Genomic DNA, 26,708 nt, shown 5'->3' on the forward strand with positions numbered 1-26,708 from the left:
AAGCGGAAGTCGAAGCAATAAAACCGATGGTCATTTTGTTTACAGTTTCTCTGTTTGACTCTCACGTATGCTGTTACGCTTGCCATCTTAAATTAAGAATGTTTATACATAAACGATTTTCAGTTGCCTTTCATATTACCAGACAGCGGATTTTTGTCGGGCTACGTCACGTTTAATCGGTACTAATTCCATAAATATAATTAATGATTTATTAATCAAACGACTAAGTAAATGAGAACGGGAATTAACAGCAGAGTGCAACGAAACAGCGTTATTCTAATCTCAAATAAACGAAGTGCAGTCCGCAACCGCAATGAATTCGCATCCCGCACGAGCCGTACCGAGTTTGGCCTTGCCTAGCCCGACAGAAATCCGCTCTCTAGATATTACACACCGGCGCCGTATACCTGAGTAAATTGTTTCGTTATTTTATTGATTATAAGAAATCAATATTCAAAACGACCCAATTCATTTTTCCGAAAATTTGGGAATACAATAATTTTATTCTTAGTATTACACTACATCTATCCCAACTGATATACGTGTCCTTGCAAAAATGTTGATGACGTCATCACAATTTTTTTTAAATTCCCACTACAAAAATGTAATGAAAAAAAAAACACAATAGGCATGCAGTCGTCAAGTTTCCGACAGCGAGGGAAGTACTGTCTAAACTCTTTAGACCAATTTTTTATGTTTGACAACGAGGGTCTGTTACGATAGTTATTGATAGTAGGAACAACAAGAATGAGACCAGGAACACTTGAAGAACCGTTTATTTAATTATTTAAATTTGGACAATAGCTTTTCCAGTGTTGCCACCTTGCAACATATCCACAAACGCTTTCAACGTGTTTTCGAAACCCTTGGTCACAGTTTCGCTGCACTTCAATTTCCCCTCCTTGATCCACCTTTTGTTTTGCTCGATGCCCTCCATCCATCGGTCCCACCATTGGTACACCATAAACCCTTCCATCTTCAGTTGTTTGGAAACTATGTCAGACTGCACAACTCCAGCTAAAACCAAAAGGGTCACTCCAAATCCACCCATTTCGGCGTACCCACCTTTCACCTCCTTGTCGTTATATGTAGAAATTGACCCACAAACAGATATCCTCCCGTGCTTATTCATCCTATGCAAAACCTCCGAACTAATCTGCCCACCCACATTATCAAAATAGCAATCCACTCCTTTGGGTGTCAATTCCTCCAGCTTCTCCTTGAACTTGGGGTCTTTGTAGTTGATGAAGTGGTCAAACTTGAGGTCGTTCACCAACCATTTACCCTTTGCGTCGGACCCAGCGATCCCGATGACCTTGCAACCCTTGATTTTGGCGATTTGGCCGACGATGCTGCCCACGCCGCCGGCGGCGCCCGACACCACCACGGTTTCGCCGGGTTTGGGCTTACAGATTTCCAGGAAGCCAAAGTACGCCGTGTTGCTAATTAAGTTAAGTAAGAAGGGAAAATTTTTGCACGATCTGTGTAAGTAGTTACCCAGTCATGCCCAAAACACCCAGATAGAAAGACAGTGGGAGACCTTCGGGGTCAGGGATGATCCAAGCCTTCGGCAAACCGATTGGAAACGGACCACCAGTGGATATGGTGTGGGTGCGCCACCCGAAAGGTGCTACGATGTGTTTTCCAACCGGATAGTCAGAGTTTTTGCTTTGGGTTATTCTAGACGAAAGAAAAAAATTGTTTGGGGGGTTTTGGTTTCTTGGTGACTTGTGTTCCCAGGAATGTCTCTCCGATGGGTACACTGTCTGACATGGCCCGCATGTATGGGTCTACGCTCAAATAGACGGCTTCTGCTAGAAATTCTAGGAAGTGGCGTTATTGAAATAAACTAATTCAAGGTGGTTTTGCTACCTCCATCCTTGACTGGTGGCAATTCTTCCTCAACTATTTTCAAGTCGGTTGATTTTGGTAAACCGTCGAACTGCTTCTGGACTATGTACTTCTTGGCTTTTACCATTTTGCGTTGGTACTTCTTCTATCCTGGGTTACCTTGGTCTAAGGGGTATTTATCGCGATCCATCGGTGTTATCTTGTCAAATTTGATTATTTATTCAATTTTTTGTTTGACAATAATGACATGGCGTTTAGGCAGATTTTTGGAAAAAAAAAATTGTATACAACATTTTGAGTATGCAAAACCGAACAGAAAGGTATAGCAATAACCGTTGAGCTATTTTTAGAAACACGTAAATGTTTAGAGATAAAGTTTTAGGAAATAAAGGAGGTTGAACTTAACATTGTATATATAATAAAAATAAAAATCAACAAATCTCTTATACTTTAACAACAGCTTTCCCAGTGTTAGCCCCCTGCAACATTTCTACAAACGCCTGGAACATGTTCTCAAACCCTTCAGTCACAGTTTCTCTATACTTCAATTTTCCCTCTTTAATCCAGTTCTTATTTTGTGCGATACCTTCAAACCATCGATCCATCCACCTGTGCACAAGGAAGCCTTCCATCTTCAGTTGTTTGAAAACTAGGGGGAACTGCACCGCGTCCGCTATAACCAAAACCCTTGAAGCAACCCTTCAAACAATAAACATAACTTACCCTTGGCGTCCTCCTTATCGTTGTACCCAGAAATCGCCCCACAGACAGAAGCCCGTCCGAACAAATTCATCCTGTTCAAAATCTTCGTACTCAGCTGCCCCCCTACATTATCGAAGTAGCAATCCACCCCTTTAGGCGTCGCTTGTACCAGCTTCTGGCCAAAATCTTTGTCTTTGTAGTTGAGGAAAGTGTCAAACTTGAGGTCGTTCACCAACCACTTGCCCTTTTCGTCGGACCCGGCGATCCCTATCACCGTACAACCCTTGATTTTGGCAATTTGGCCTACGATGCTCCCGACGGCACCAGCCGCCCCCGAAACCACCACGGTTTCTCCAGGCTGGGGTTTGCAGATTTCCAGGAGGCCGAAATAGGCCGTGTTACTAGAAATTGTTAGAAATAATGCAAAATTTTAGGATGTCGTCAATAGTGTTACCCAGTCATGCCCAGAACACCCAAAGAGAGCGAAAGTGGCAGCCCTTCAGGGTCTGGAATCAACCAAGCACTAGGGAAACCTCTAGGGTTGGGAGTGTCATCGACTATGGTGTGCGTCCTCCAACCGAATTCTCCCACGACGTATTTACCAACCGGGTACTTCGAGTTTTTGCTTTCCAGTACTCTAAAAGAGTGACATTATTGTTTTCAAAGGTTTTGGTAGTTGTGGGTCCTCACTTGGCCACTTGGGATCCAATGAACGTCGTTCCTAGTTTTACAGTAGGTGCATAGGCTCTCATGTATGGGTCCACGCTCAAATAAACCGCTTCTGTCAAAAATTCTGCAAAAAACACCACAATTTCAAAGGTTATAACCTGGTTTTCGTACCTCCGTCTTTGATGGGTGGCAATTCCTCTTCTACTAATTTCAAATCGGTCGCTTTTGGTAATCCGACGAACTGTTTTTCAAAAATGTATTTTTTTGCTTTGACTATGTTTGCACTATTCTGAGCAAACCCACTGAGCAAGCGTCTAACCTGAGCTGACATTGGAATTATTTATATCGGCACGTTGCAGTTATCTAAGGCAAGGTCGCATAAATTTATTAGTTGAATTATTATCAGTTAGGAGATGATGCAGCACTTTCTAGAAACACTAAAAAATTGGAACGTGGTCCTTGATTGATAACAGACGATAATCGTGGTCTTTCATTCGTGTAAAAACTGGGGTTGTTAGAAAAAGCCTGGGGGACAGGTTTGAAATTTTCGTGCCACTACACTAGTAATGACCGTGAACGGAGTCTATTTTTAGAGGCATGTAAACATCTGGCGATAAGTGTTTTAGGTTGAGAACTTGAACTACACTTTAACTGTATTTTGACGAATCGTTTATTTAATTATTTAAAGTTGGACAATAGCTTTTCCAGTGTTGCCACCTTGTAACATATCCACAAACGCCTTCAACGTATTGTCGAAACCTTTGGTCACAGTTTCGCTGTACTTCAATTTCCCCTCCTTGATCCACTTCTTGTTTTGCTCGATTCCTTCAAACCATCGATCAAACCATTCGTACACCACGAACCCTTCCATCTTCAGTTGTTTGAAAACCATGTCATACTGCACAACTCCAGCTAAAACCAAACGGGTTACTTCCAAATCCACCCATTTCGGCGTACCCACCTTTCACGTCCCTGTCGTTATACGAAGAAATTGACCCACAAACAGAAATCCTTCCCTGTTTATTCATCCTGTGCAAAACCTCCGAACTAATCTGTCCACCCACGTTATCAAAATAGCAATCCACTCCTTTCGGAGTCAATTCCTCCAGTTTTTCCGTGAACTTCGGGTCTTTGTAGTTGATGAAGTGGTCAAACTTGAGGTCGTTCACCAACCATTTACCCTTTGCGTCGGACCCAGCGATCCCGATGACCTTGCAACCTTTGATTTTGGCGATTTGGCCGACGATGCTGCCCACGGCGCCGGCGGCGCCCGACACCACCACGGTTTCGCCGGGTTTGGGCTTGCAGATGTCCAGGAAGCCAAAGTATGCAGTGTTGCTAATTAAATTAAGAAGGGAGAATGTTTGCTCGATCTATGTAGGTACTTACCCAGGCATGCCCAAAATACCCAGAAAGAGCGACAGTGGGAGACCTTCGGGGTCAGGGACGATCCAAACCTTGGGCAAACCGGATGCGAACGGACCACCGGTGGAAATGGCGTGGGTCCGCCACCCAAAAGGTCCTACGACGTATTTTCCAACCGGATAGTCAGGGTTTTTGCTTTGGGTTATTCTAGACGAAAGGAAAATGTAGTTTGAAAGAGGGGGTTATTGGTGACTTACTTAGCGACTTGGGTTCCCAGGAAGGTCTCTCCGATGGGTACAGTGTCTGATAGGGCCCGCATGTATGGGTCTACGCTCAAGTAGACGGCTTCAGCTAAGAATTCTAGGAAATGGTGTCGTTAAAATAATAATTCATGTGGTATTAGTTTACCTCCATCCTTAACTGGTGGCAATTCTTCCTCAACGATTTTCAAGTCGGTTGATTTCGGCAAACCGTCGAACTGCTTCTGGACTATGTACTTCTTGGCTTTTACCATTTTGCGTTGGTACTTCTTCTAACCCGGGTTACCTTCGACTAAGGGGTATTTATAGCGATCCATTGGTGTTATCGTGTCAAATTGGTTTATTTATTCCATTTTTTATCTTGCAATGACACGGCGTTTTAGCAGGCGGTGGGAATTGTTGAACCCTTTGTTTTGATAAAATAATTGATAGTGATGTTCTGTACCCAAAAGTTTCGTCATACATAAAAATACGCTTAATGCATCAAGTTGATAAATATTCGAGATTGTTCTATTTTGACAATGTTGTAACATTGTAACAAACATAGTCCTACACGTGTAGTTTATGAATCCGTGTTGAATTTTTACCCGAAACGTCCAAAAAATCAAAATTATTTGCAAAGCCGAATTCTTCGAAACCTTACAGATGTCTTAAAGTTATCATAACGCGTGGTAAATTTTTAATCAAAATATGTTTGCTCATAAAAATTTTATAGATATTTATAGATAACTTTACATACAAAATTATTTTATTTTAAATTATCTCTATTATATTTTTTGATGTGTCATGCTTGCAACATTGTCGCAAGTCTATTGTTTAACTCTTGAATGCTCAATCGTGCTTACGTGATTTCTGGGAAAAAATTTTCCGTCCTTGAAAACCCAGCAATGTAGATTTATAAAAAAAAAAAAACATTTAAATATAACAAAAAATATATATTTGGACAGTACATAAACAAAGTCACATTTTAACAATAGCTTTCCCCAAATTCTTCCCCGACAGCATCTCAATAAAAGCCTTCACCATGTTGTTGAACCCCTCGGTGACCGTCTCCATATACTTCAACTTCCCCTCCTTGATCCAGTCCAAATTCTGGCGAAAAGCCTCAGCCGCCCTATCTTTATACAAATAATTCTGGAACCCCTTCATAATTAGCTGATTCTCGTACATGTAGAATTGGACCACCCCAACTAAAAACCACCCATAAATAACCACACCTCCCAAAATCAAACCAGACCTTTGGGCGGATCCTTCACGTCGTGGTTGTACGACGAAATCGACCCACACACCGAAATCCGTCCGAACTCCCTCATGTGTGAAATCACCGTGGTACTAATCTCACCTGCAACCTAAAACAATCACCCTTCACCCACCACCCAAAAATAGTACCAACATTATCAAAATAACAGTCAATTCCTTCTGGCGCCAGCTCCCCTAACTTCTGGTCCAAGTTGTCGGTCTTGTAGTTGGCGTACCCGTCAAACCCTAACACGTCGACCAAATGGCGCCCTTTTTCGTCGGACCCGGTGATCCCGATGACCTTGCAACCCTTGATTTTGGCGATTTGGCCTACGATCATCCCGACAGCGCCGGCCGCCCCTGAAACCACGACGACTTCGCCTGGTTTGGGTTCGCAGATGTCGAGAAGCCCGAAATAGGCGGTGGATCCAGGCATCCCTAATACCCCCAAGCAGTACGACAAGGGTAGACCGCTTAAGTTGGGGATGACGTAAGGGGCGGGGGCGTTCCCTGCTCCTGCTACCTCACTGGCGAGGCCTGAGGAGATCGTGTGAGTCCTCCAATCGAATTTCCCCACCACGTGCTCCCCAACCGGGTAGTTGTTATTTTTGCTTTCCACCACTCTACAATGACGAAGGGGTGACTTTTGGGGAGAGAAGGGTGTGATTTGGGTACTTAGCCACCTGGGTGCCGACCATGACGTCGCCGGGGTTCATATTGTGTGCGTATGCCCTCATGTAAGGGTCCACACTCAGAAAAACCGCCTCTGCAAGGAATTCTGGGAGACAATGTGGTAGTGGGGGTTGGGGGTACTCACCTCCATCTTTAAGAGGGGGTAGTTGTTCTTCGACGATTTTAAAGTCGGATTCTTGGGGCATGCCATCGAAATGTTTCCCGAGGATGATTTTTTTGGAGGTGACCATCGCGTCGAAGGTTTGTTTGGTTAGGTTGGCAGATAAGATAGATCGTACTGTTGCCATAACACGATGTTTAGTGATGATTTTTGGGAGTTGGAGAGGTTATGATTAGTTATTTTTAAATATGATGGTTAGGCAACCAGTAATACAAGAGTGTCATTTTTAGAAGAACCTTGTTACGTACGTTTTCAAATTACAAACTTCCAGATAAGAAAAATTTTCAAGTAATGGTAGTATAGTGAACCAAGACCTATAAGGTTATATGGCCATCATAAAAGTAGTTGGCCGCAAATAAATACCCCCTTTGTGTGGTTCGCACTAAGCTTACCGGTTGGCAATAAATCATCTTCTAAACATTTCTTGCTCATATTTAACAGGGCCGGCTTTCAAAGCGAGTGGTTATTTCGGAACCCTCAGCGGCTGCAGGTAGTAAAGAAATAGTGGAGTGGTGGATTTTCATATTTAGTGAAAGCCGCCCCTGAACGAAACCACAAGAGCCGGTCGAGCTGTAGTGGACACGTTATTTACGACCCTAAAACCTTTTCTATTGTAAACAACTTAACTTCGACACAATGGGATGATTTTATGATGGCCATATAACCTTATAACTCTTGGTTCACTATACAATCGCACGCAAATGTTTTGAGCCTATGGGCGGATCATTTTTGCCTGCCCTCACCGAAGAAGGCGGTCCAAATCCTTCAAGGACAGAATTTGTAGGTAGGCTCAAACTACAACGAAATTTAAATTTGGTAAGAAATATTTATGGCTCACACCAGTTCTCTCGAATTTGTCGGAGAAGATTTAGCAGGTAGTTGTTCCCATAAAATAATGATCACTTTCGTTCGTGAGTAACGATGGTCCGGACATGAATTATTTTGCTTTCTAAAATACTAAAAAACCGATATTGTCGTTGAGTGACATGTAACTGGCATAATAATAAAAACGTGCCATTTTTGTTAACTGATATTTTTTTCATAAATGTCGCAAAATTATTAAATTTGTATAATCATCCCCACCAATAATGTAATGACGTCACTTCAAATTTATGCACAGTAAATGGGTTTTAAATTGTATACAGTAACATAGTCCTACACATGTAGTTTATGACTCCGTGTTGAGTTTTTATCCGAAACGTCCAGATTTTTGGAAAAAAAAAATCAAAATTATAAAACAATATTTTGCAATTTAATTTTGAATTTGCAAAATCGAATACTTTGAAATCTTGCAGATGTTTTAAAATCATGATAAACATGATACATTTTTAATTAAAATATATTTGCTTATCCCCTCTAAAAAATTTATGACGTCACCTCAAAATTTTGCAGAATAAATCCTATCTTAAATGTATAAAATATGATGAGTTTTATACTTGTGATTTATCACTGCATTAATATTTTTTAGATTTGGTTATACAGGGTGTCTCAAAAAAGTTAATGACTGAGTCAATTTATTTTATTGAAGAAATCAAGAATAGCAAAACTGAATACTTTGAAATATTGTAGATGTTTTGAAGTTTTTCTAAGCATGGTAACTTTTTCGAAAATTTGATTAATCAAATATGCGCAAAATCAAAAATCGGAAAAACTGAAATTCACTAATGCAAAAAACAGAAAATCGAAAAATACAAATCGTAAAAATCGAAAATCTAAAAATGGCTAATCAAAAAATCGAAAATTCAATGAATCAAATACCTAGGTCGATCGAAAAGTGGAAGTTCACAAACCTTAAAAATCTAAAAATCGAAAATTGAAAAACGGGAAAACCAAAAAATCGAAAAGTCAAAAATTTGTTATATTGAAAATTAAAAAAATCAAAAACAAAAATAAAAAAATCGGAAATTAAAATAATCAAAATATATAAAGTAAAAAAAATTGCAAAGCCTAGAAACTGAAACGAACAGAAAAATCGAAAAAGCAAAAAATTGGAAAAACAAAAATTCGAAAAATCTAAAATCGAAAAAGTGGAAAATTGAAAATCTGAATAAAGAAACTTGAAAATTCTGAAAATTCAAAAATCGAAAACCAAAAAATCGAAAAGTAAAAAAATTGAAGTCTAAAAGCTGAAAAATGGAAAACTGAACAATCGAAAGTTCGAAAATCAAATATCGAAAAATCGAAAAGCCGAAAAATCGAAAATTTGATAAATCAGATATGCGAAAAACAGAAAATCTGAAAATGCGAAACTGGAAAATCAAAAATCTAAAAATGGAAAAACCGAAAATCGAAAATTCAATGAATCTAATACGTAGGTCGATCGAAAAACTGGAAATTCACAAATCTGAAAAATCGAAAATTTGCAAGATTGAAAAACCGAGAATTGAAAAATCAAAAAACCGAAAAATGGAAAAATCAAAAATCGAAAAATAGGAAAACCGAAAATTCGAAAATTCATAATATTGAAAACTCTAAAAGTCGACAATAAAAAAATCAAAAAACTGGAAAGTAAAATAATCGAAAAATCGAAAAGTAAACAAATTGCAAAGCCTAAAAACTGACGAACAGAAAAATCGAAAAATCGTAAAATCAAAAAGTGGAAAATCGAAAACTGGAAATTGAAAAATCGAAGATTGGAAAATCAAAAAATCGAAAATCGGAATATCGACAATCGACAAATTAAAAAACCGAAAAATCGAAAAATTAAAAAATCGGAAATCGAAAAATGAAAAAAAAAACGAAAATTCAAAAATCGAATAATCCGAAACTAAAATAATAGAAAAGTGGAAAAGTAAAAATTGCAGAGTCTCAAAACTGACGAACAGAACAATCGAAAAATAAAAAAAAATCGAAAAATCTTTAAACATGGAAAATCGAAAAATCGAAAATCGGAAAATGGAAAAACCGAAAAATCGAAAATCGAAAACTGGAAAAATCGAAAGTTCGATGAAACAAATACTCGAAAAAGCGAAAAGTAAAAAAATTGCAAGGCCTAAAAATTGAAAAATCAAAAAATCGAAAAAACGACGATCGAAAAAAAATCAAAAAATCGAAAAGTGGAAAATCGGAAAGTAACAAAATTGAAATCTAAAAGCTGCAAATTGCAGAACCATAAAAACTGAAACAATCAGAAAAATCGAAAAACCCCAAAAGTGGAAAAACGAAAATCGAAAAATCGCAAATCGAAAAATCGTAAAATCAGAAAATGGAAAATCGAATAATCGACAGTTGAAAAATCGAAGGTCGAAAAATAAAACAACCGAAAAATCGAAAAATTTTATGATTAATGGAAAATCGAAAAATCGAGAATAGAAGAATTAAAAAACCGGAACATTGAAAAATCGGAAATCGAAGAATTAAAAACGTAAAATCCAGAATTCAAAAATCAAAAAAATCGGAAAATAAAAAATAATCGAAAAATGCAAAAAAATTGCAAAGTCTAAAAACTGACGAACAGAAAAATAAAAAAATCTAAAAATGGAAAGACGAAAAATCGAAAATTGAAAGAATGGCAAATTAAATAATCGAAACATCGAAAAATCAAAAAAACGAAAAATTAAAAAATCGAAAAACGAAAAAACTGAAAACTCGAAAAATCAAAATACCGCAAATTTGAAAAATCAGAAAATTAGAAAATAATAAAATCGAAAAGTTGATAGAAAAATGGAAACTGAAAAATCTAATTCGATGAAACTGTTGGTCGAAAAAACGAAAAATCGAAAGTCGAAGCGACCTTTTTTTGAGACAGGCTGTATAAGTAAATCTAAAAAATATTACTGCAATAATAAATCACAGGTATAGACTCATCATATCAAATTTTACGATGACGTCATGCATTTTTTGGCGAAGATAAGCAAATACATTTTGATCGTGGCTTTGAAAGTATTCTTCGACTTTCGTTCCATTTCAAAATTTACTCTTTGTATATTTCAGTGGTCACAACGAGTTCACTAACTACGCTGAAGTATGCGAATATTAAATTTGTCACCGAAAAGATGTCGGAAGTAATAAATTATCCTATCGGTCGAAGAACGTTCGGTCCGGTGTTACACCTCGACCCAAGAGAGACCGCAGTAAAGGATAACAAATGGAACGGATAAAATAAAGCGTCAAACATGATTGATAAACTTTAAACCAAAATTATGAAGTTTATAAACTGAATTTTTTTTTGTTTTTTGAAATGTAGTACTCTTCAAAAAATGTCCGTGACTTATTTTAATGTGAATTTTATAACTGTGGTCGGGACAATTAGACCTAATATTAGTGTGATTTTGAGCATATTCTCGATTTTATTTGAGCAGAACAGGTTTTTTTTTCTAATTTTATAAGTTACGGAAACTAATAGCACATCACAGATATTGCAAAAAAAAGGGGGCTCAGGTTCCAACTAATTGACAAGATTTCAAAGTATTCAGTTTTGCAATTCTTGATTTCTTAATAAAATGTATAAATTCATACTCAGTCATTTTTTTTTGAGTCACCTTGTATGTATAAACAAATCCAAAAAATATAAATGGAATGGTAAATCACAAGTATAGACTCATCATATTCTGAACACTTTAGATAGGGTATTTATAAAATTAAAACTAATTCAGAGTAAAAATTTGGTCAACACGTAAATTTCCTTGTCGTTTGAGCCTACCTACAAATTCTTCCCTTGGACGATTTGGACCGCCTCCTTCAGTGACGACGGGCAAAAGTGATCCGCCCATAGGCTCAAAACATTTGCGTGCGATTGTACCTTATCGTACCGATAGTGATATTTACATACTCTATCACCTGCTGTGAGTAAAATGATAAGATTAATCTCCAAATTAAAAAACAAATTATATTTTTAATCAAGTACATTCATTATTGGCCTTGGAATTTCTTAAATTTGCTGAGAGCGCTATTGAAATCTAAGGACTCGGTCTCAATTTGTGACCCCTTCACTCTAACCACCGCCTTCCCTACGTTTTCTCCTTTCATAACCCCAACCAGCGCCTTCAGGGTGTTTTCGAACCCATGCGTGATGGTCTCGCGATGTTTCAATTTATTTTCCTGCACCCATTGAAGATTTTGTTTGATGGCCACCATCCAGCGCTCTTTGAACTGGCGCCGGACGAACCCCTGCAAACTTAATTGTTTTCCAACGATAACCGGCTGGACGATCAAAGCTAAAATTTTAATCGATTTGATAGCAATCAGACTTTTGATAAGTAGTACCTCTGGCTGGAGTTCTCGCGTTGTATGACGAAATCGATCCACAAACCGAGACGCGTCCACCCACATTCATCTGCGACATGATGATAGTACTCATATCACCGCCAACCTGCCGAAACGTGGTACGTTATTGATATTTAATAACTCGGTACTCACGTTGTCGAAATAGCAGTCGATTCCTTTGGGTGCTCCGATTTTCAAGTCTTCAGCTAAATTCTTCGTGGTTTTGTAGTTGATGACGTAGTCGAAACCGAGGGACTCCAGCCAGTGCGCTTTGTCTTCAGATCCGGTGATTCCTATGACGTTACAACCTTTGATTTTGGCGATTTGGCCGACGATGCTGCCGACGGCGCCTGCGGCGCCGGTCACCACTACCGTGTCACCTTCAACGGGTTTGCAAATATCTAGAAACCCAAAGTAGGCGGAAATGCCAGTAGCTCCAATCACACCTAGAGCTGCCGAAAGGGGTAAAGTACCGATGTCGGGCAAAATATAGATGTCACAATCGTCCGTCGGTTTGACGATAGAATGGGTACGCCAGCCCAGATTTCCGACGATCGTTTCACCTACCGGGAAAATAGAGTTTTTCGATTCGATGATTCTGCAAAATTTCGTGGTAGCAGGTTTTGGGGTACCAATGTTAGTAGTACTGACTTGGCTACTTGAATTCCGATCATGACTTGACCTATGGTGTAGCTGCCGGCGTACGCCCGCATGAAAGGGTCCACGCTGAGGTAGTGACACTCGACCAAGTACTCTACGATTTAAGAATCCAGATTTTGATTTTGGTACCGAAGTAGTACTCACCGCCATCCTCCAAGGGTGCTAATTCCTCGAACTGGAGACTCAAATCGGTGTCTTTGATCTCCCCGTCAAAAATTTTGGCAACCGTGAATACTTGTGCCCGCACCATTTTGATGAATTATGATGAATGGTTTTGCAAATCACGGCTAGTAATGGTATCTGCACTATCGGAACGATGAGATAAAAAAATATTTGTGTTTTGGAGTGGTGTAGTTATTTGGCAATTATAGGTAATCACGAGGTATCAAAGGTCAACCTGGTATAAACAAAACTCAATACAGAAATAAATTTTATTGTAGTAACTCAAGCCCTTTGGAACTTCTTGAATTTAGTAAGCGCGTTGTTAAAGTCCAAGGATTCGTTCTCCACGTGGGACGCCTTCACCCTCACTAGTGCCTTCCCCGTGTTTTCGCCCTTCATGACTCCAATCAGCGCCTTTGTGGCGTTCTCGAACCCATCGTAAATGGTCTCGCGGTACTTGAGTTTGTTTTCTTGAACCCATTGAAGGTTTTGTTTAATTCCATTGATCCAGCGGTCGCGAAACTGGGTGGCGTGGAACCCTTGCACCCTTAGTTGCTTTTGGACAATGGCGGGCTGCACAATCGCCGCTAAAACACACTTATTACTATAAGTACCAACCAAGTGGGTTTATACCTCGAAGTGGTACTTTCATGTTGTAGCCCGAAATGGACCCACACACAGAGACGCGTCCTCCGATGTTCATCAACCCCATGACGGTGGTACTAATGTCGCCCCCAACCTACACAAACGGGTTAAACCGGTACAACAAGTACCCCGTACTCACGTTATCAAAGTAGCAATCAATCCCTTTCGGGGCTCCTTTTCTCAATTCCCCTGCCAAGTCCTTGGTGGTTTTGTAGTTGATGACGTAGTCAAACCCTATGGACTCCAACCAGCGGGCTTTTTCTTCCGAGCCGGTGATCCCGATGACCCGACATTTTTTGATTTTGGCAATTTGGCCCACGTGACTGCCGACGGCGCCAGCGGCGCCGGTTATAACGACGGTGTCTCCCTCTTCGGGGTTGCAGATGTCCAAAAACCCGTACAGAGAGGTTATACCGGTCATTCCAAGCACACCCAAAGCTAGAGATTTGGGTAAATTGCCGATATCAGGCAGGAGATACAGGTGTTGATTATGGGATTCTTTGATAATGGTGTGGGTGCGCCAGCCCAGGTCACCGACGACGATCTCACCTACGGGGAAGCCGGGGTTTTTGGATTCGGCGATTCTGGAAAATTTGGGTCAGTGTCGTGGGTTTTGGGGGTGGTACTCACTTTGCCACTTGGATCCCGATCATGACTTGCCCCACTGAGTAGCTACTGGCGTAGGCGCGCATGTACGGGTCGACGCTGAGGTACAAGTTTTCCACCAAGAATTCTGAAAGTCGGTTAAAGCTTCCGGTACTATAGTGGTACTCACCTCCATCTTCCAGTGGTGGCAGCTCCTCCTCCACCAAAGTCAAGTCTGTTTCTCTGATCTCCCCATCGAAAATTTTCGCCACCTTGTACACTTGCGCCTTCGCCATCGTGATGAATGATGATGAATGGCAGAAAGCCCGAAAATTACACCTTATCAGAGTGTTATCGGGGGATTATCATTGAGGTATTGTTTCAGATCCATCAATTGATGTTGAAGGATGTTCCGAGGAATAGAGCTTATAAGCAGGCTATTTTTGACAATAAGGATCAATTTAGAGGACGGACGGTACTAGACGTGGGTGCTGGTACCGGGATTTTGTCGGTTTTTTGTGCCCAAGCTGGGGCGGCGAGGGTTTACGCCGTGGAGGCCAGTAATGTAGCTGAAATCGCCGCGGAAGTAGTGAAAGAAAACGGATTTGAAGAAGTCGTGACGGTGAGTAATTAAAACGTGATTTAGTTTATCTTATCGGAAGTGTGATATAATCGGCTTTTTCGAGTGGAGTGCACGAATGTGTGTTCTTCCAGATAATCCATTCCAGAGTTGAGGATGCCACCCTCCCGGAAAAAGTCGACATTATAGTGTCGGAATGGATGGGTTTCTACCTCCTGCACGAAGCCATGCTGGACTCGGTGATCCTGGCTAGAGACAAATTCCTCAAACCTGGAGGTCTGGTCTTCCCCGAGTCGGCGACTCTTTATTCGGCTCCGTGCTCGTACGTTTGCGCTCGTTTTGTAAAAAAATACCCAGATCTTGTAGCGTTCCAGACATGTTCGACACCTGGACCAACATCGAAGGGGTATCTATGAAGAGCGTGGGTGCGAAAATCCGCGCCGAGAACTCTCACAAACCCAGTACCACTCTGGTACCACTGGAGAACGTCCTGGCGGACCCTGAAGTCGTGCTCTGGCTAGACCTGCGCGAGGTCACTCCAGACGACGTAAGTACCGCCAAAATACAACACGTCGCTGTTGCCTCCAAAGCCGGCAAGTACCAAGGGATCTGCCTCTGGTTCAGCTGCACTTTCCCCTCTTTCGTCACCGAACCCATAACATTATCCACGTCTCCCGAAGACCCACCCACCCATTGGCAGCAAACCACGATAGTACTCCCCACAGAACTAGAAGTGGAGGAAAAATCCCCCATGGTGTACGAACTCTCATTGGCCAGATCCAGCGAAAACCCGCGTCGCTACAACATCGAAGTGACCATGCTGGACCCCGAGGAAGTACCGCACCCCGAGTACTGCAGCTGTCACATGACCAAATGCATACTCACGCGCGCGGTACTCGAGAAGTACGAAGTCGACAGTTTGCCCCAATAAAGCGTTTCGTTCGATTTGGTGTTTCATTTTTCCCGATCTAGCCAACCGTGAAATATTTCTCGGGTTACAAAAGAGTAGGCGAGATCACGCCGTAACGAGATTAGATGGTAGTCCGTGGGTTGGCTATTGTTAATATTTCGATGGTGCGTTTTTTCATAATCTTAAATTGCTTCGGTTGATGAGAAACGCGCCCTTCGGCGCAACTAAATGAAGACATCATCAAGACAGGTGGTTGAGCCTGAGGCGGGGCGGGTCTGGGCCCCTCGGTCCCCGCGCACGAATAAACCCGTCGACAAAATCTTGGGCCACAGTAAAATTTTATTCTTAACCAGGAAAGCGAAAGGTAGAAATTTCATTTTCCGATCATAAATCGGTCAGGGAGTGAGATCGGGTTTCTTTTTTTGTTGAAGATTGTAGCGGCAGTGTTATTATAGCGTCGTAAAATTTTAGTAGACGTGTTTTTACGTTTTTATTGCGACTGACAATAATAGTTTGCCATAATCGAATTTTTATCGGGATTTTTCAATAAACATGATATAACTTTTTCATAATCGAGGTTAATAATTTAGTTGATATGAATTCCCGTTCGAACTATTGATGTTTATTCATGTGGAATGTTGTGTTTTGTATTTTAAAATAAATTAAAACTACTAAATTCGTGTCATCCACCAAACGGCTGAATAATTTAAATTATTCCAGATACCTTGTTTAACAATTTGATTATTTTCTGAGCAACGGTTTTGAGCCTATGGGCGGATGATTTTTGCCGGTCGTCTATACTTGTGATTTATCATTGCAGTAATATTTTTTAGATTTACTTATACAGCCTGTCTAAAAAAAAGGTCACTTCGATTTTCGATTTTTCGTTTTTTCGACCAACAGTTTCATCGAATTAGATTTTTCAGTTTCCATTTTTCTATCAACTTTTCGATTTTATTACTTTCTAGTTTTCTGATTTTTCAAATTTGCGGTATTTTGATTTTTCGAGTTTTCAGTTTTTTCGTTTTTCGATTTTTTAATTTTTCGTTTTTTTGATTTTTCGATGTTTCGATTTTTTAAGTTGCCATTCTTTCAATTTTCGATTTTTCGTCTTCCCATTTTTAGATTTTTTGATTTTTCTGTTCGTCAGTTTTAGACTTTGCAATTTTTTGCATTTTTCGATTATATTTTACTTTTCGATTTTTTTGATTTTTGAATTCTCGATTTTACGTTTTTAATTCTTCGATTTCCAATTTTTCAATTTTCCGGTTTTTTAATTCTATTCTCGATTTTTCGATTTTCCATTAATCATAAAATTTTTCGATTTTTCGGTTGTTTTATTTTTCGACCTTCGATTTTTCAACTTTCGATTATTCGATTTTCCATTTTCTGATTTTACGATTTTTCGATTTTCGTTTTTCCGCTTTTGTGGTTTTTCCATTTTTCTGTTTATTTCAGTTTTTATGGTTCTGCAATTTGCAGCTTTTAAATTTCAATTTTGTTACTTTCCGATTTTCCACTTTTCGATTTTTTGATTTTTTTTCGATCGTCGTTTTTTCGATTTTCATTTTTTCGATTTTCTGATTTTTCAATTTTTAGGCCTTTCAATTTTTTTACTTTTCGCTTTTTCGAGTATTTGTTTCATCGAATTTTCGATTTTTCGAGTTTTCATTTTCCGATTTTCGATTTTTCGATTTTCCATGTTTAAATATTTTTCGATTTTTTTTTATTTTTCGATTGTTCTGTTCGTCAGTTTTGAGACTGCAATTTTTACTTTTCCACTTTTCTATTATTTTAGTTTCGGATTATTCGATTTTTGAATTTTCGTTTTTTTTTTTTTCATTTTTCGATTTCCGATTTCCGATTTTTTAATTATTCGATTTTTTGGTTTTTTAATTTGTCGATTCTCGATATTCCGATTTTCGATTTTTCGATTTTCCAATCTTCGATTTTTCTGTTCGTCAGTTTTTAGGCTTTGCAATTTATTTACTTTTCGATTTGTCGATTATTTTTTTCCAGTTTTTTGATTTTTGAATTGTCGACTTTTAGAGTTTTCAATATTATGAATTTTCGAATTTTCGGTTTTCCTATTTTTCGATTTTTGATTTTTCCATTTTTCGGTTTTTTGATTTTTCAATTCTCGGTTTTTCAATCTTGCAAATTTTCGATTTTTCAGATTTATGAATTTCCAGTTTTTCGATCGACCTACGTATTAGATTCATTGAATTTTCGATTTTCGGTTTTTCCATTTTTAGATTTTTGATTTTCCAGTTTTGTATTTTCAGATTTTCTATTTTTCGCATATCTGATTTATCAAATTTTCGATTTTTCGGCTTTTCGATTTTTCGATATTTGATTTTCGAATTTTCGATTGTTCAGTTTTCCATTTTTCAGCTTTTAGACTTCAATTTTTTTACTTTTCGATTTTCCAAATTTTCGAGTTTCAATTTTCAGATTTTTGATTTTTCGATTTTCTTTTTAAATCTTTGAATTTTTCGATTTTGATTTTTCGAATTTTTGATTTTTAATTTTTCCATTCTTCGGTTTTTAGACTTCAATTTTCTTTCTTTTAAATTTTTCGATATTCTATTTTCCGCTTTTCGGAATTTTCGATTTTCAGTTTTCAGACTTTCGATGATTAGAATTTTGGATTTTTCAGTTTTATGATTTTTCGATTTTTAGAAAATTTGAGTAGTCGAATTTTCGATTTTTCAATTCATCGATTTTTCTATGTTCAATTTTTCAATTTAAATTTTGCGATTTGCAATTTGTCCATTGTCGATTTTTAGAATTTTCGGTTTTTGAATTTTTTCATTCTCAACTGTTAGACTTCAATTTTGTTACTTTCCGATTTTTTGGTTTTCGATTTTCCAATTTTCAGAATTTCCAAGTTTCTTTATTCAGATTTTCGATTTTTCACTTTTTCGATTTTAGATTTTTCGAATTTTTGTTTTTCCAATGTTTTGCTTTTTCGATTTTTCTGTTCGTTTCAGTTCTTAGGCTTTGCAATTTTTTTACTTTATATATTTTGATTATTTTAATTTCCGATTTTTTTTATTTTTGTTTTTGATTTTTTTAATTTTCAATATTACAAATTTTTGACTTCGATTTTTTGGTTTTCCCGTTTTTCAATTTTCGATTTTTCGATTTTTGAGGTTTGTGAATTTCCACTTTTCGATCGACCTAGGTATTTGATTCATTGAATTTTCGATTTTTTGATTAGCCATTTTTAGATTTTCGATTTTTACGATTTGTATTTTTCGATTTTCTGTTTTTTGCATTAGTGAATTTCAGTTTTTCCGATTTTTGATTTTGCGCATATTTGATTAATCAAATTTTCGAAAAAGTTACCATGCTTACAAAAACTTCAAAACATCTACAATATTTCAAAGTATTCAGTTTTGCCATTCTTGATTTCTTCAATAAAATAAATTGACTCAGTCATTAACTTTTTTGAGACACCTGTATAACCAAATCTAAAAAATATTAATGCAGTGATAAGTATAAAACTCATCATATTTTATACATTTAAGATAGGATTTAATCTGTAAAATTTTGAGGTGACGTCAAAAATTTTTTAGAGGGGATAAGCAAATATATTTTAATTAAAAATGTATCATGTTTATCATGATTTTAAAACATCTGCAAGATTTCAAAGTATTCGATTTTGCAAATTCAAAATTAAATTGCAAAATATTGTTTTATAATTTTGATTTTTTCCAGAGAACTGGTGTGAGCCATAAATATTTCTTAGCAAATGTATATATAACTACTGTCCGTCCCGTTATTGTCAATAAAATTTTATAGTGTAAAATGTGAATTTCGTTGTAGTTTGAGCCTACCTACAAATTCTGCCCTTGAAGGATTTGGACCGCCTTCTTCGGTGAGGGCAGGCAAAAACGATCCGCCCATAGGCTCAAAACATTTGCGTGCGATGTTGCGTGTACAACAGATTTTAATAAGATAAAACGTTGTCAATAATTAACAATATTAAGAATGGTCACTAGAATGAAGACGGGGTGGGTGGGTGGGGCTACTGCTTGCTGATACGACTGTAGAAAAAAGTTTCACATTTTATTGGCGCTGCTAGGAAGATAGAAGCAATGAGATTCAATCGTAAACTCCGCCCCTCTTCTGCGGGCCAATGAAATGATTTATTAAGGTGGAGCTTGTGTAAGAAGGAGCATCGGTGATGTTGCTTTTTAAATAACACCAGCTTAACACTTTTTAGATATCTTGTTTAACAATTTGTCTATTTTCTCAGCAATGTTTAACAAATTTGTCTAAAATTCTAATAAAATAAAAACGTTGTTATTAATTAACAATATTAAGAGTAGTCACTGAATGAAGCGGGGGTGGGTGGGCGGGGCTACTGCTTGCTTGTACGACTATATAAAAAATCTAAACTTAGCCCTGTCCGCCTCCATTCTCCACTTCATTGAGTTTAAAACAAAGTCAAAAGTGGCTTCATATTTTTCGAACCTAAGCTATGAACCCTCCAGCCCGAACTTTTTTCTCCGAGTCTAACTCAAGTCGTGCCGCTGTAGATGAGCCCGCTTTGGAATTTACAACGTGCGCTCGTTTTTGATTACGAAATGCTACACAGATTACTGGTAATAATGACGAGTGAAGGACCGGATGATGGCGTTGATTTCGTCGAGATTTGTCAACGTTTATTTAATGTATCGAAAGCGGAATAATTCCACACCGAAAATTGTAATTGTTGTAGACATTCTCGTGGACGAAAATATCCCTTATCACGCACCTTAATTGACGAGGATTTAGATTAATGGTCGACGTTTCGTCAACAGCCGGCGATAAACGTGCCAAAAAAGGAGTTTTAGTGTTTTCGAATAGATTGTGACGCAATCGAGGTGGCGTTATTTTTCGAAGAGGATAGTCACACCTCTGGGTTTTTTAAACAATTTGTGTGGCACAAGACCACCTATAGGTGCCCAGACAATGCAAGCGATGCCCTTATTGTAGCACCACGGCAATTACACATTGTCTTGTATGTTAATACCTCGGAGAAAATGAACGTGTTAACACTATTAACGGTGGTGATTTCTGTTTCGATTTGCATTGCATTATGGGACACACCTGAACTGTTCCATGGGCGGTGATTTACAGGCTTGGAGTGGAGCAGATGGTGATTTTCAATCAAATAATTCATAAGGAGTTCTGGGAAGATTCGAGGCTTTGTGGTGGGTTTTCTCTTTTTTGATGTCTATGATATTATTTGTTTGTGTTTTGTAAGAATTTGTTTATGTTTTATGTTTTGTTAGAATTTGTTTGTAATAAATGTTAATACATCAATTTTATTTACTAGTTTCTAGTGACGGCTTGCGACACGATTTGATTGATGAGTTATTTTTTATAATTTATATTTGATTGAGAATGAATTAATAGACGAAATTGATATATAATCAATTCAGTTCGATATATCGGTCTCTGGATACTAAATGGATTGAGAATTTGACCTGAAAATTCAATAGTTTGACCAGGAAGCTTGAGAGAATTGAATGGTGTAAGCCGCAAGACTTATTATTGAATCGCTTTGGAGTTATGGCCCGTTAAATTTGAAAACCGCTTATTGAATTCAGATGAATACGCGATATCGCTCGAAATCGGATAAATATTTAACAACCGAAGACAAAAATGGCTTCTATGGTGTAGAATGAGTCTACAGACTCTATTTTAGACAGATCAGATAAATTTCATTTTTGCATGTTATTATTGTATCGTGAAAATTTGGGTACTTCGAGTTTGTCAAACTGTCTCGCATTCATGGGTTCTTAATTTTTCGAAAATTGGTCTCCTTGCTACTTCGAACCTTCGTAACAAGAGTCCGAGTTCAAAAAATGTCTCCTGAATATTTTCTTAATTTTTGAGTGGTCGATTTTTTCGAAAATGATGCCGTTCGATATATCCGTCTCTGGACACTAAATGAATTGAAAATTTGGCCCGAAAATTTAATAGTTCGACCAGGAAGCTTGAGAGAATTGAGTAGTGTAAGCCGCAAGACTGAGTGTTGAACCGCTTTGGAGTTATGGCCCGTTAAATTTGAAAACCGCTTATTGAATTCAGATGAAGACGGGATATCGCTCGAAATCGGATAAATATTTAACAACCGAAGACAAAAATGGCTTCTATGGTGTAGAATGAGTCTACAAACTCTATTTTAGACAGATCAGATAAATTTCATTTTTGCGTGTTATTATTGTATCGTGAAAATTTGGGTACTTCGAGTATGTCAAATTGTCTCGGATTCATGGGTTCTTAGTTTTTCGAAAATTGGTCTCCTTGCTACTTCGAACCTTCGTAACAAGAGTCCGAGTTCAAAAAATGTCTCCTGATTTTTTTCTTAATTTTTGAGTGGTCGATTTTTTCGAAAATGACACCGTTCGATATATCCGCCTCTGGACACGAAATGGATTGAGAATTTGGCCTGAAAATTCAACAGTTCGACCAGGAAGCTTGAGAGAATTGAATGGTGTAAGCCGCAAGACTGAGTGTCGAACCGCTTTGGAGTTATGGCCCGTTAAATTTGAAAACCGCTTATTGAATTCAGATGAATAAACGATATCGCTCGAAATCGGATAAATATTTAACAACCGAAGACAAAAATGGCTTCTATGGTGTAGAATGAGTCTACAAACTCTATTTTAGACAGGTCAGATAAATTTCATTTTTGCATGTTAATTGTATCGTGAAAATTTGGGTACTTCGAGTATGTCAAACTGTCTCGCATTCATGGGTTCTTAGTTTTTCGAAAATTGGTCTCCTTGCTACTTCGAACCTTAGTAACAAGAGCCCGAGTTCAAAAAACGTCTCCTGAATTTTTTCTTAATTTTTGAGTGGTCGATTTTTTCGAAAATGGCGCCGTTCGATATATCCGTCTCTGGACACTAAATGGATTGAGAATTTGGCCTGAAAATTCAACAGTTCGACCAGGAAGCTTGAGAGAATTGAATGGTGTAAGCCGCAAGACTGAGTGTTGAACCGCTTTGGAGTTATGGCCCGTTAAATTTGAAAACCGCTTATTGAATTCAGATGAAACGCGATATCGCTCGAAATCGGATAAATATTTAACAACCGAAGACAAAAATGGCTTCTATGGTGTAGAATGAGTCTACAAACTCTATTTTAGACAGATCAGATAAATTTCATTTTTGCATGTTATTGTATCGTGAAAATTTGGGTACTTCGAGTATGTCAAACTGTCTCGCATTCATGGGTTCTTAGTTTTTCGAAAATTGGTCTCCGTGCTACTTCGAACCTTCGTAACAAGAGTCCGAGTTCAAAAAATGTCTCCTGAATTTTTTCTTAATTTTTGAGTGGTCGATTTTTTCAAAAATGACGCGGTTCGATATATCCGTCTCTGGACACTAAATGGATTGAGAATTTGGCCTGAAAATTCAACAATTCGAACAGGAAGCTTGAGAGAATTGAATGGTGTAAGCCGCAAGACTGAGTGTTGAACCGCTTTGGAGTTATGGCCCGTTAAATTTGAAAACCGCTTATTGAATTCAGATAAAACGCGATATCGCTCGAAATCGGATAAATATTTAACAACCGAAGACAAAAATGGCTTCTATGGTGTAGAATGAGTCTACAAACTCTATTTTAGACAGATCAGATAAATTTCATTTTTGCATGTTAATTGTATCGTGAAAATTTGGGTACTTCGAGTATGTCAAACTGTCTCGCATTCATGGGTTCTTAGTTTTTCGAAAATTGGTCTCCTTGCTACTTCGAACCTTAGTAACAAGAGCCCGAGTTCAAAAAACGTCTCCTGAATTTTTTCTTAATTTTTGAGTGGTCGATTTTTTCGAAAATGGCGCCGTTCGATATATCCGTCTCTGGACACTAAATGGATTGAGAATTTGGCCTGAAAATTCAACAGTTCGACCAGGAAGCTTGAGAGAATTGAATGGTGTAAGCCGCAAGACTGAGTGTTGAACCGCTTTGGAGTTATGGCCCGTTAAATTTGAAAACCGCTTATTGAATTCAGATGAAACGCGATATCGCTCGAAATCGGATAAATATTTAACAACCGAAGACAAAAATGGCTTCTATGGTGTAGAATGAGTCTACAAACTCTATTTTAGACAGATCAGATAAATTTCATTTTTGCATGTTATTGTATCGTGAAAATTTGGGTACTTCGAGTATGTCAAACTGTCTCGCATTCATGGGTTCTTAGTTTTTCGAAAATTGGTCTCCGTGCTACTTCGAACCTTCGTAACAAGAGTCCGAGTTCAAAAAATGTCTCCTGAATTTTTTCTTAATTTTTGAGTGGTCGATTTTTTCAAAAATGACGCGGTTCGATATATCCGTCTCTGGACACTAAATGGATTGAGAATTTGGCCTGAAAATTCAACAATTCGAACAGGAAGCTTGAGAGAATTGAATGGTGTAAGCCGCAAGACTGAGTGTTGAACCGCTTTGGAGTTATGGCCCGTTAAATTTGAAAACCGCTTATTGAATTCAGATAAAACGCGATATCGCTCGAAATCGGATAAATATTTAACAACCGAAGACAAAAATGGCTTCTATGGTGTAGAATGAGTCTACAAACTCTATTTTAGACAGATCAGATAAATTTCATTTTTGCATGTTAATTGTATCGTGAAAATTTGGGTACTTCGAGTATGTCAAACTGTCTCGCATTCATGGGTTCTTAGTTTTTCGAAAATTGGTCTCCTTGCTACTTCGAACCTTAGTAACAAGAGCCCGAGTTCAAAAAACGTCTCCTGAATTTTTTCTTAATTTTTGAGTGGTCGATTTTTTCGAAAATGGCGCCGTTCGATATATCCGTCTCTGGACACTAAATGGATTGAGAATTTGGCCTGAAAATTCAACAGTTCGACCAGGAAGCTTGAGAGAATTGAATGGTGTAAGCCGCAAGACTGAGTGTTGAACCGCTTTGGAGTTATGGCCCGTTAAATTTGAAAACCGCTTATTGAATTCAGATGAAACGCGATATCGCTCGAAATCGGATAAATATTTAACAACCGAAGACAAAAATGGCTTCTATGGTGTAGAATGAGTCTACAAACTCTATTTTAGACAGATCAGATAAATTTCATTTTTGCATGTTATTGTATCGTGAAAATTTGGGTACTTCGAGTATGTCAAACTGTCTCGCATTCATGGGTTCTTAGTTTTTCGAAAATTGGTCTCCGTGCTACTTCGAACCTTCGTAACAAGAGTCCGAGTTCAAAAAATGTCTCCTGAATTTTTTCTTAATTTTTGAGTGGTCGATTTTTTCGAAAATGACGCCGTTCGATATATCCGTCTCTGGACACTAAATGGATTGAGAATTTGGCCTGAAAATTCAACAGTTCGAGCAGGAAGCTTGAGAGAATTTAATGGTGTAAGCCGCAAGACTGAGTGTTGAACCGCTTTGGAGTTATGGCCCGTTAAATTTGAAAACCGCTTATTGAATTCAGATGAATACGCGATATCGCTCGAAATCGGATAAATATTTAACAACCGAAGACAAAAATGGCTTCTATGGTGTAGAATGAGTCTACAAACTCTATTTTAGACAGATCAGATAAATTTCATTTTTGCATGTTAATTGTATCGTGAAAATTTGGGTACTTCGAGTATGTCAAACTGTCTCGCATTCATGGGTTCTTAATTTTTCGAAAATTGGTCTCCTTGCTACTTCGAACCTTCGTAACAAGAGTCCGAGTTCAAAAAATGTCTCCTGAATATTTTCTTAATTTTTGAGTGGTCGATTTTTTCGAAAATGATGCCGTTCGATATATCCGTCTCTGGACACTAAATGAATTGAGAATTTGGCCTGAAAATTTAATAGTTCGACCAGGAAGCTTGAGAGAATTGAGTAGTGTAAGCCGCAAGACTGAGTGTTGAACCGCTTTGGAGTTATGGCCCGTTAAATTTGAAAACCGCTTATTGAATTCAGATGAATACGCGATATCGCTCGAAATCGGATAAATATATAACAACCGAAGACAAAAATGCCTTCTATGGTGTAGAATGAGTCTACAAACTCTATTTTAGACAGATCAGATAAATTTTATTTTTGCATGTTATTGTATCGTGAAAATTTGGGTACTTCGAGTATGTCAAACTGTCTCGCATTCACGGGTTCTTAATTTTTCGAAAATTGGTCTCCTTGCTACTTCGAACCTTCGTAACAAGAGTCCGAGTTCAAAAAATGTCTCCTAAATTTTTTTCTTCATTTTTGAGTGGTCGATTTTTTCGAAAATGACGCCGTTCGATATATCCGTCTCTGGACATTAAATGGATTGAGAATTTGGCCTGAAAATTCAACAGTTCGAGCAGGAAGCTTGAGAGAATTGAATGGTGTAAGCCGTAGGACTGAGTGTTGAACCGTTTTGGAGTTATGGCCCGTTAAATTTGAAAACCGCTTATTGAATTCAGATAAAACGCGATATCGCTCGAAATCGGATAAATATTTAACAACCGAAGACAAAAATGGCTTCTATGGTGTAGAATGAGTCTACAAACTCTATTTTAAACAGATCAGATAAATTTAATTTTTGCATGTTATTGTATCGTGAAAATTTAGCTACTTCGAGTATGTCAAACTGTCTCGCATTCATGGGTTCTTAGTTTTTCGAAAATTGGTCTCCTGGCTACTTCGAGCCTTCGTAACAAGAGTCCGAGTTCAAAAAATGTCTCCTGAATTTTTTCTTAATTTTTGAGTGGTCGATTTTTTCGAAAATGACGCCGTTCGAGATATCCATCTCTGGACACTAAATGAATTGAGAATTTGGCCTGAAAATTCAACAGTTCGACCAGGAAGCTTGAGAGAATTGAATGGTGTAAGCCGCAAGACTGAGTGTCGAACCGCTTTGGAGTTATGGCCCGTTAAATTTGAAAACCGCTTATTGAATTCAGATGAATAAACGATATCGCTCGAAATCGGATAAATATTTAACAACCGAAGACAAAAATGGCTTCTATGGTGTAGAATGAGTCTACAAACTCTATTTTAGACAGGTCAGATAAATTTCATTTTTG

The 26,708-nt window shown here is 38.0% G+C and overlaps 7 protein-coding genes across 8 annotated transcripts in view; 1 reads left to right on the plus strand and 6 right to left on the minus strand.

Moving 5' to 3' along the window:
• LOC135126122 (uncharacterized) overlaps positions 1-15,721 on the plus strand; it is a 35,817-nt gene extending 20,096 nt beyond the window's left edge. The window contains exons 1-4 of one of the 2 annotated variants that reach the window (XM_064051943.1): positions 12,178-12,263; positions 14,582-14,818; positions 14,911-15,098; positions 15,143-15,721. In XM_064051943.1, coding sequence (XP_063908013.1) covers positions 12,222-12,263; positions 14,582-14,818; positions 14,911-15,098; positions 15,143-15,707 — 1,032 coding nt within the window. In that variant the 5' untranslated portion in view covers positions 12,178-12,221 and the 3' untranslated portion in view covers positions 15,708-15,721. Of the gene's footprint in view, positions 1-12,177; positions 12,264-14,581; positions 14,819-14,910; positions 15,099-15,142 lie in introns of those variants that run through there. The other variant, XM_064051942.1, reaches the window with a different exon arrangement.
• Positions 764-2,224, minus strand: LOC135126119 (prostaglandin reductase 1-like). Its single transcript, XM_064051938.1, has 5 exons — positions 1,873-2,224; positions 1,721-1,823; positions 1,498-1,680; positions 1,066-1,442; positions 764-1,017 (listed from the first exon to the last, which is right to left on the minus strand). The coding sequence occupies exons 1-5, from the start codon at positions 1,976-1,978 to the stop codon at positions 788-790; spliced, it is 999 nt and encodes a 332-aa protein (XP_063908008.1). The 5' UTR covers positions 1,979-2,224; the 3' UTR covers positions 764-787.
• Positions 2,247-3,798, minus strand: LOC135126113 (prostaglandin reductase 1-like). Its single transcript, XM_064051930.1, has 5 exons — positions 3,394-3,798; positions 3,244-3,346; positions 3,008-3,190; positions 2,575-2,954; positions 2,247-2,524 (listed from the first exon to the last, which is right to left on the minus strand). Exons 1-5 carry the CDS (start codon positions 3,551-3,553, stop codon positions 2,295-2,297), a joined length of 1,056 nt encoding a protein of 351 aa, XP_063908000.1. The 5' UTR covers positions 3,554-3,798; the 3' UTR covers positions 2,247-2,294.
• LOC135126117 (prostaglandin reductase 1-like) lies at positions 3,875-5,181 on the minus strand. Its single transcript, XM_064051936.1, has 5 exons — positions 4,996-5,181; positions 4,845-4,947; positions 4,612-4,794; positions 4,184-4,560; positions 3,875-4,134 (listed from the first exon to the last, which is right to left on the minus strand). Exons 1-5 carry the CDS (start codon positions 5,099-5,101, stop codon positions 3,905-3,907), a joined length of 999 nt encoding a protein of 332 aa, XP_063908006.1. The 5' UTR covers positions 5,102-5,181; the 3' UTR covers positions 3,875-3,904.
• LOC135125976 (prostaglandin reductase 1-like) lies at positions 5,768-7,113 on the minus strand. The gene is made up of 5 exons (XM_064051763.1): positions 6,904-7,113; positions 6,762-6,864; positions 6,241-6,709; positions 6,085-6,196; positions 5,768-6,037 (listed from the first exon to the last, which is right to left on the minus strand). The coding sequence occupies exons 1-5, from the start codon at positions 7,064-7,066 to the stop codon at positions 5,808-5,810; spliced, it is 1,077 nt and encodes a 358-aa protein (XP_063907833.1). The 5' UTR covers positions 7,067-7,113; the 3' UTR covers positions 5,768-5,807.
• LOC135126121 (prostaglandin reductase 1-like) lies at positions 11,748-13,180 on the minus strand. The gene is made up of 5 exons (XM_064051940.1): positions 12,949-13,180; positions 12,796-12,898; positions 12,298-12,742; positions 12,145-12,250; positions 11,748-12,095 (listed from the first exon to the last, which is right to left on the minus strand). Exons 1-5 carry the CDS (start codon positions 13,052-13,054, stop codon positions 11,791-11,793), a joined length of 1,065 nt encoding a protein of 354 aa, XP_063908010.1. The 5' UTR covers positions 13,055-13,180; the 3' UTR covers positions 11,748-11,790.
• On the minus strand, positions 13,222-14,522 carry LOC135126120 (prostaglandin reductase 1-like). Its single transcript, XM_064051939.1, has 5 exons — positions 14,387-14,522; positions 14,242-14,344; positions 13,751-14,195; positions 13,600-13,705; positions 13,222-13,553 (listed from the first exon to the last, which is right to left on the minus strand). The coding sequence occupies exons 1-5, from the start codon at positions 14,490-14,492 to the stop codon at positions 13,249-13,251; spliced, it is 1,065 nt and encodes a 354-aa protein (XP_063908009.1). The 5' UTR covers positions 14,493-14,522; the 3' UTR covers positions 13,222-13,248.
• Positions 15,722-26,708: the final 10,987 nt, after the last annotated feature.

The sequence above is a fragment of the Zophobas morio genome, unplaced genomic scaffold, assembly GCF_036711695.1.
Source record: "Zophobas morio isolate AGI-343-1 ecotype UQ-CSIRO unplaced genomic scaffold, CSIRO_AGI_Zmor_V1 ptg000010l, whole genome shotgun sequence".
Classification (NCBI taxonomy): Eukaryota; Metazoa; Arthropoda; class Insecta; order Coleoptera; family Tenebrionidae; genus Zophobas; species Zophobas morio.

Coding starts and splice junctions, on each gene's coding strand:
- LOC135126119 (XM_064051938.1), bottom strand. CDS start 1,978: ATGGTAAAAGCCAAGAAGTACATAGTCCAGAAGCAGTTCGACGGTTTA. Junction 1,443..1,497: donor GGTGTTTTGGGCATGACTGG/GTAACTACTTAC, acceptor TAACTTAATTAG/CAACACGGCGTACTTTGGCT. Junction 1,018..1,065: donor TAACGACAAGGAGGTGAAAG/GTGGGTACGCCG, acceptor TTTTGGTTTTAG/CTGGAGTTGTGCAGTCTGAC.
- LOC135126113 (XM_064051930.1), bottom strand. CDS start 3,553: ATGTCAGCTCAGGTTAGACGCTTGCTCAGTGGGTTTGCTCAGAATAGT. Junction 3,347..3,393: donor GCCACCCATCAAAGACGGAG/GTACGAAAACCA, acceptor TGTTTTTTGCAG/AATTTTTGACAGAAGCGGTT. Junction 2,525..2,574: donor CGATAAGGAGGACGCCAAGG/GTAAGTTATGTT, acceptor TTTTGGTTATAG/CGGACGCGGTGCAGTTCCCC.
- LOC135126117 (XM_064051936.1), bottom strand. CDS start 5,101: ATGGTAAAAGCCAAGAAGTACATAGTCCAGAAGCAGTTCGACGGTTTG. Junction 4,795..4,844: donor CTGGGAACCCAAGTCGCTAA/GTAAGTCACCAA, acceptor CCTTTCGTCTAG/AATAACCCAAAGCAAAAACC. Junction 4,135..4,183: donor TAACGACAGGGACGTGAAAG/GTGGGTACGCCG, acceptor GTTTGGTTTTAG/CTGGAGTTGTGCAGTATGAC.
- LOC135125976 (XM_064051763.1), bottom strand. CDS start 7,066: ATGGCAACAGTACGATCTATCTTATCTGCCAACCTAACCAAACAAACC. Junction 6,197..6,240: donor TTGACTGTTATTTTGATAAT/GTTGGTACTATT, acceptor TGATTGTTTTAG/GTTGCAGGTGAGATTAGTAC. Junction 6,038..6,084: donor CGTGAAGGATCCGCCCAAAG/GTCTGGTTTGAT, acceptor GGTGGTTTTTAG/TTGGGGTGGTCCAATTCTAC.
- LOC135126121 (XM_064051940.1), bottom strand. CDS start 13,054: ATGGTGCGGGCACAAGTATTCACGGTTGCCAAAATTTTTGACGGGGAG. Junction 12,743..12,795: donor ATCGGAATTCAAGTAGCCAA/GTCAGTACTACT, acceptor GAAATTTTGCAG/AATCATCGAATCGAAAAACT. Junction 12,096..12,144: donor CGCGAGAACTCCAGCCAGAG/GTACTACTTATC, acceptor TTAAAATTTTAG/CTTTGATCGTCCAGCCGGTT.
- LOC135126120 (XM_064051939.1), bottom strand. CDS start 14,492: ATGGCGAAGGCGCAAGTGTACAAGGTGGCGAAAATTTTCGATGGGGAG. Junction 13,706..13,750: donor TTGATTGCTACTTTGATAAC/GTGAGTACGGGG, acceptor CCGTTTGTGTAG/GTTGGGGGCGACATTAGTAC. Junction 13,554..13,599: donor CATGAAAGTACCACTTCGAG/GTATAAACCCAC, acceptor AGTGTGTTTTAG/CGGCGATTGTGCAGCCCGCC.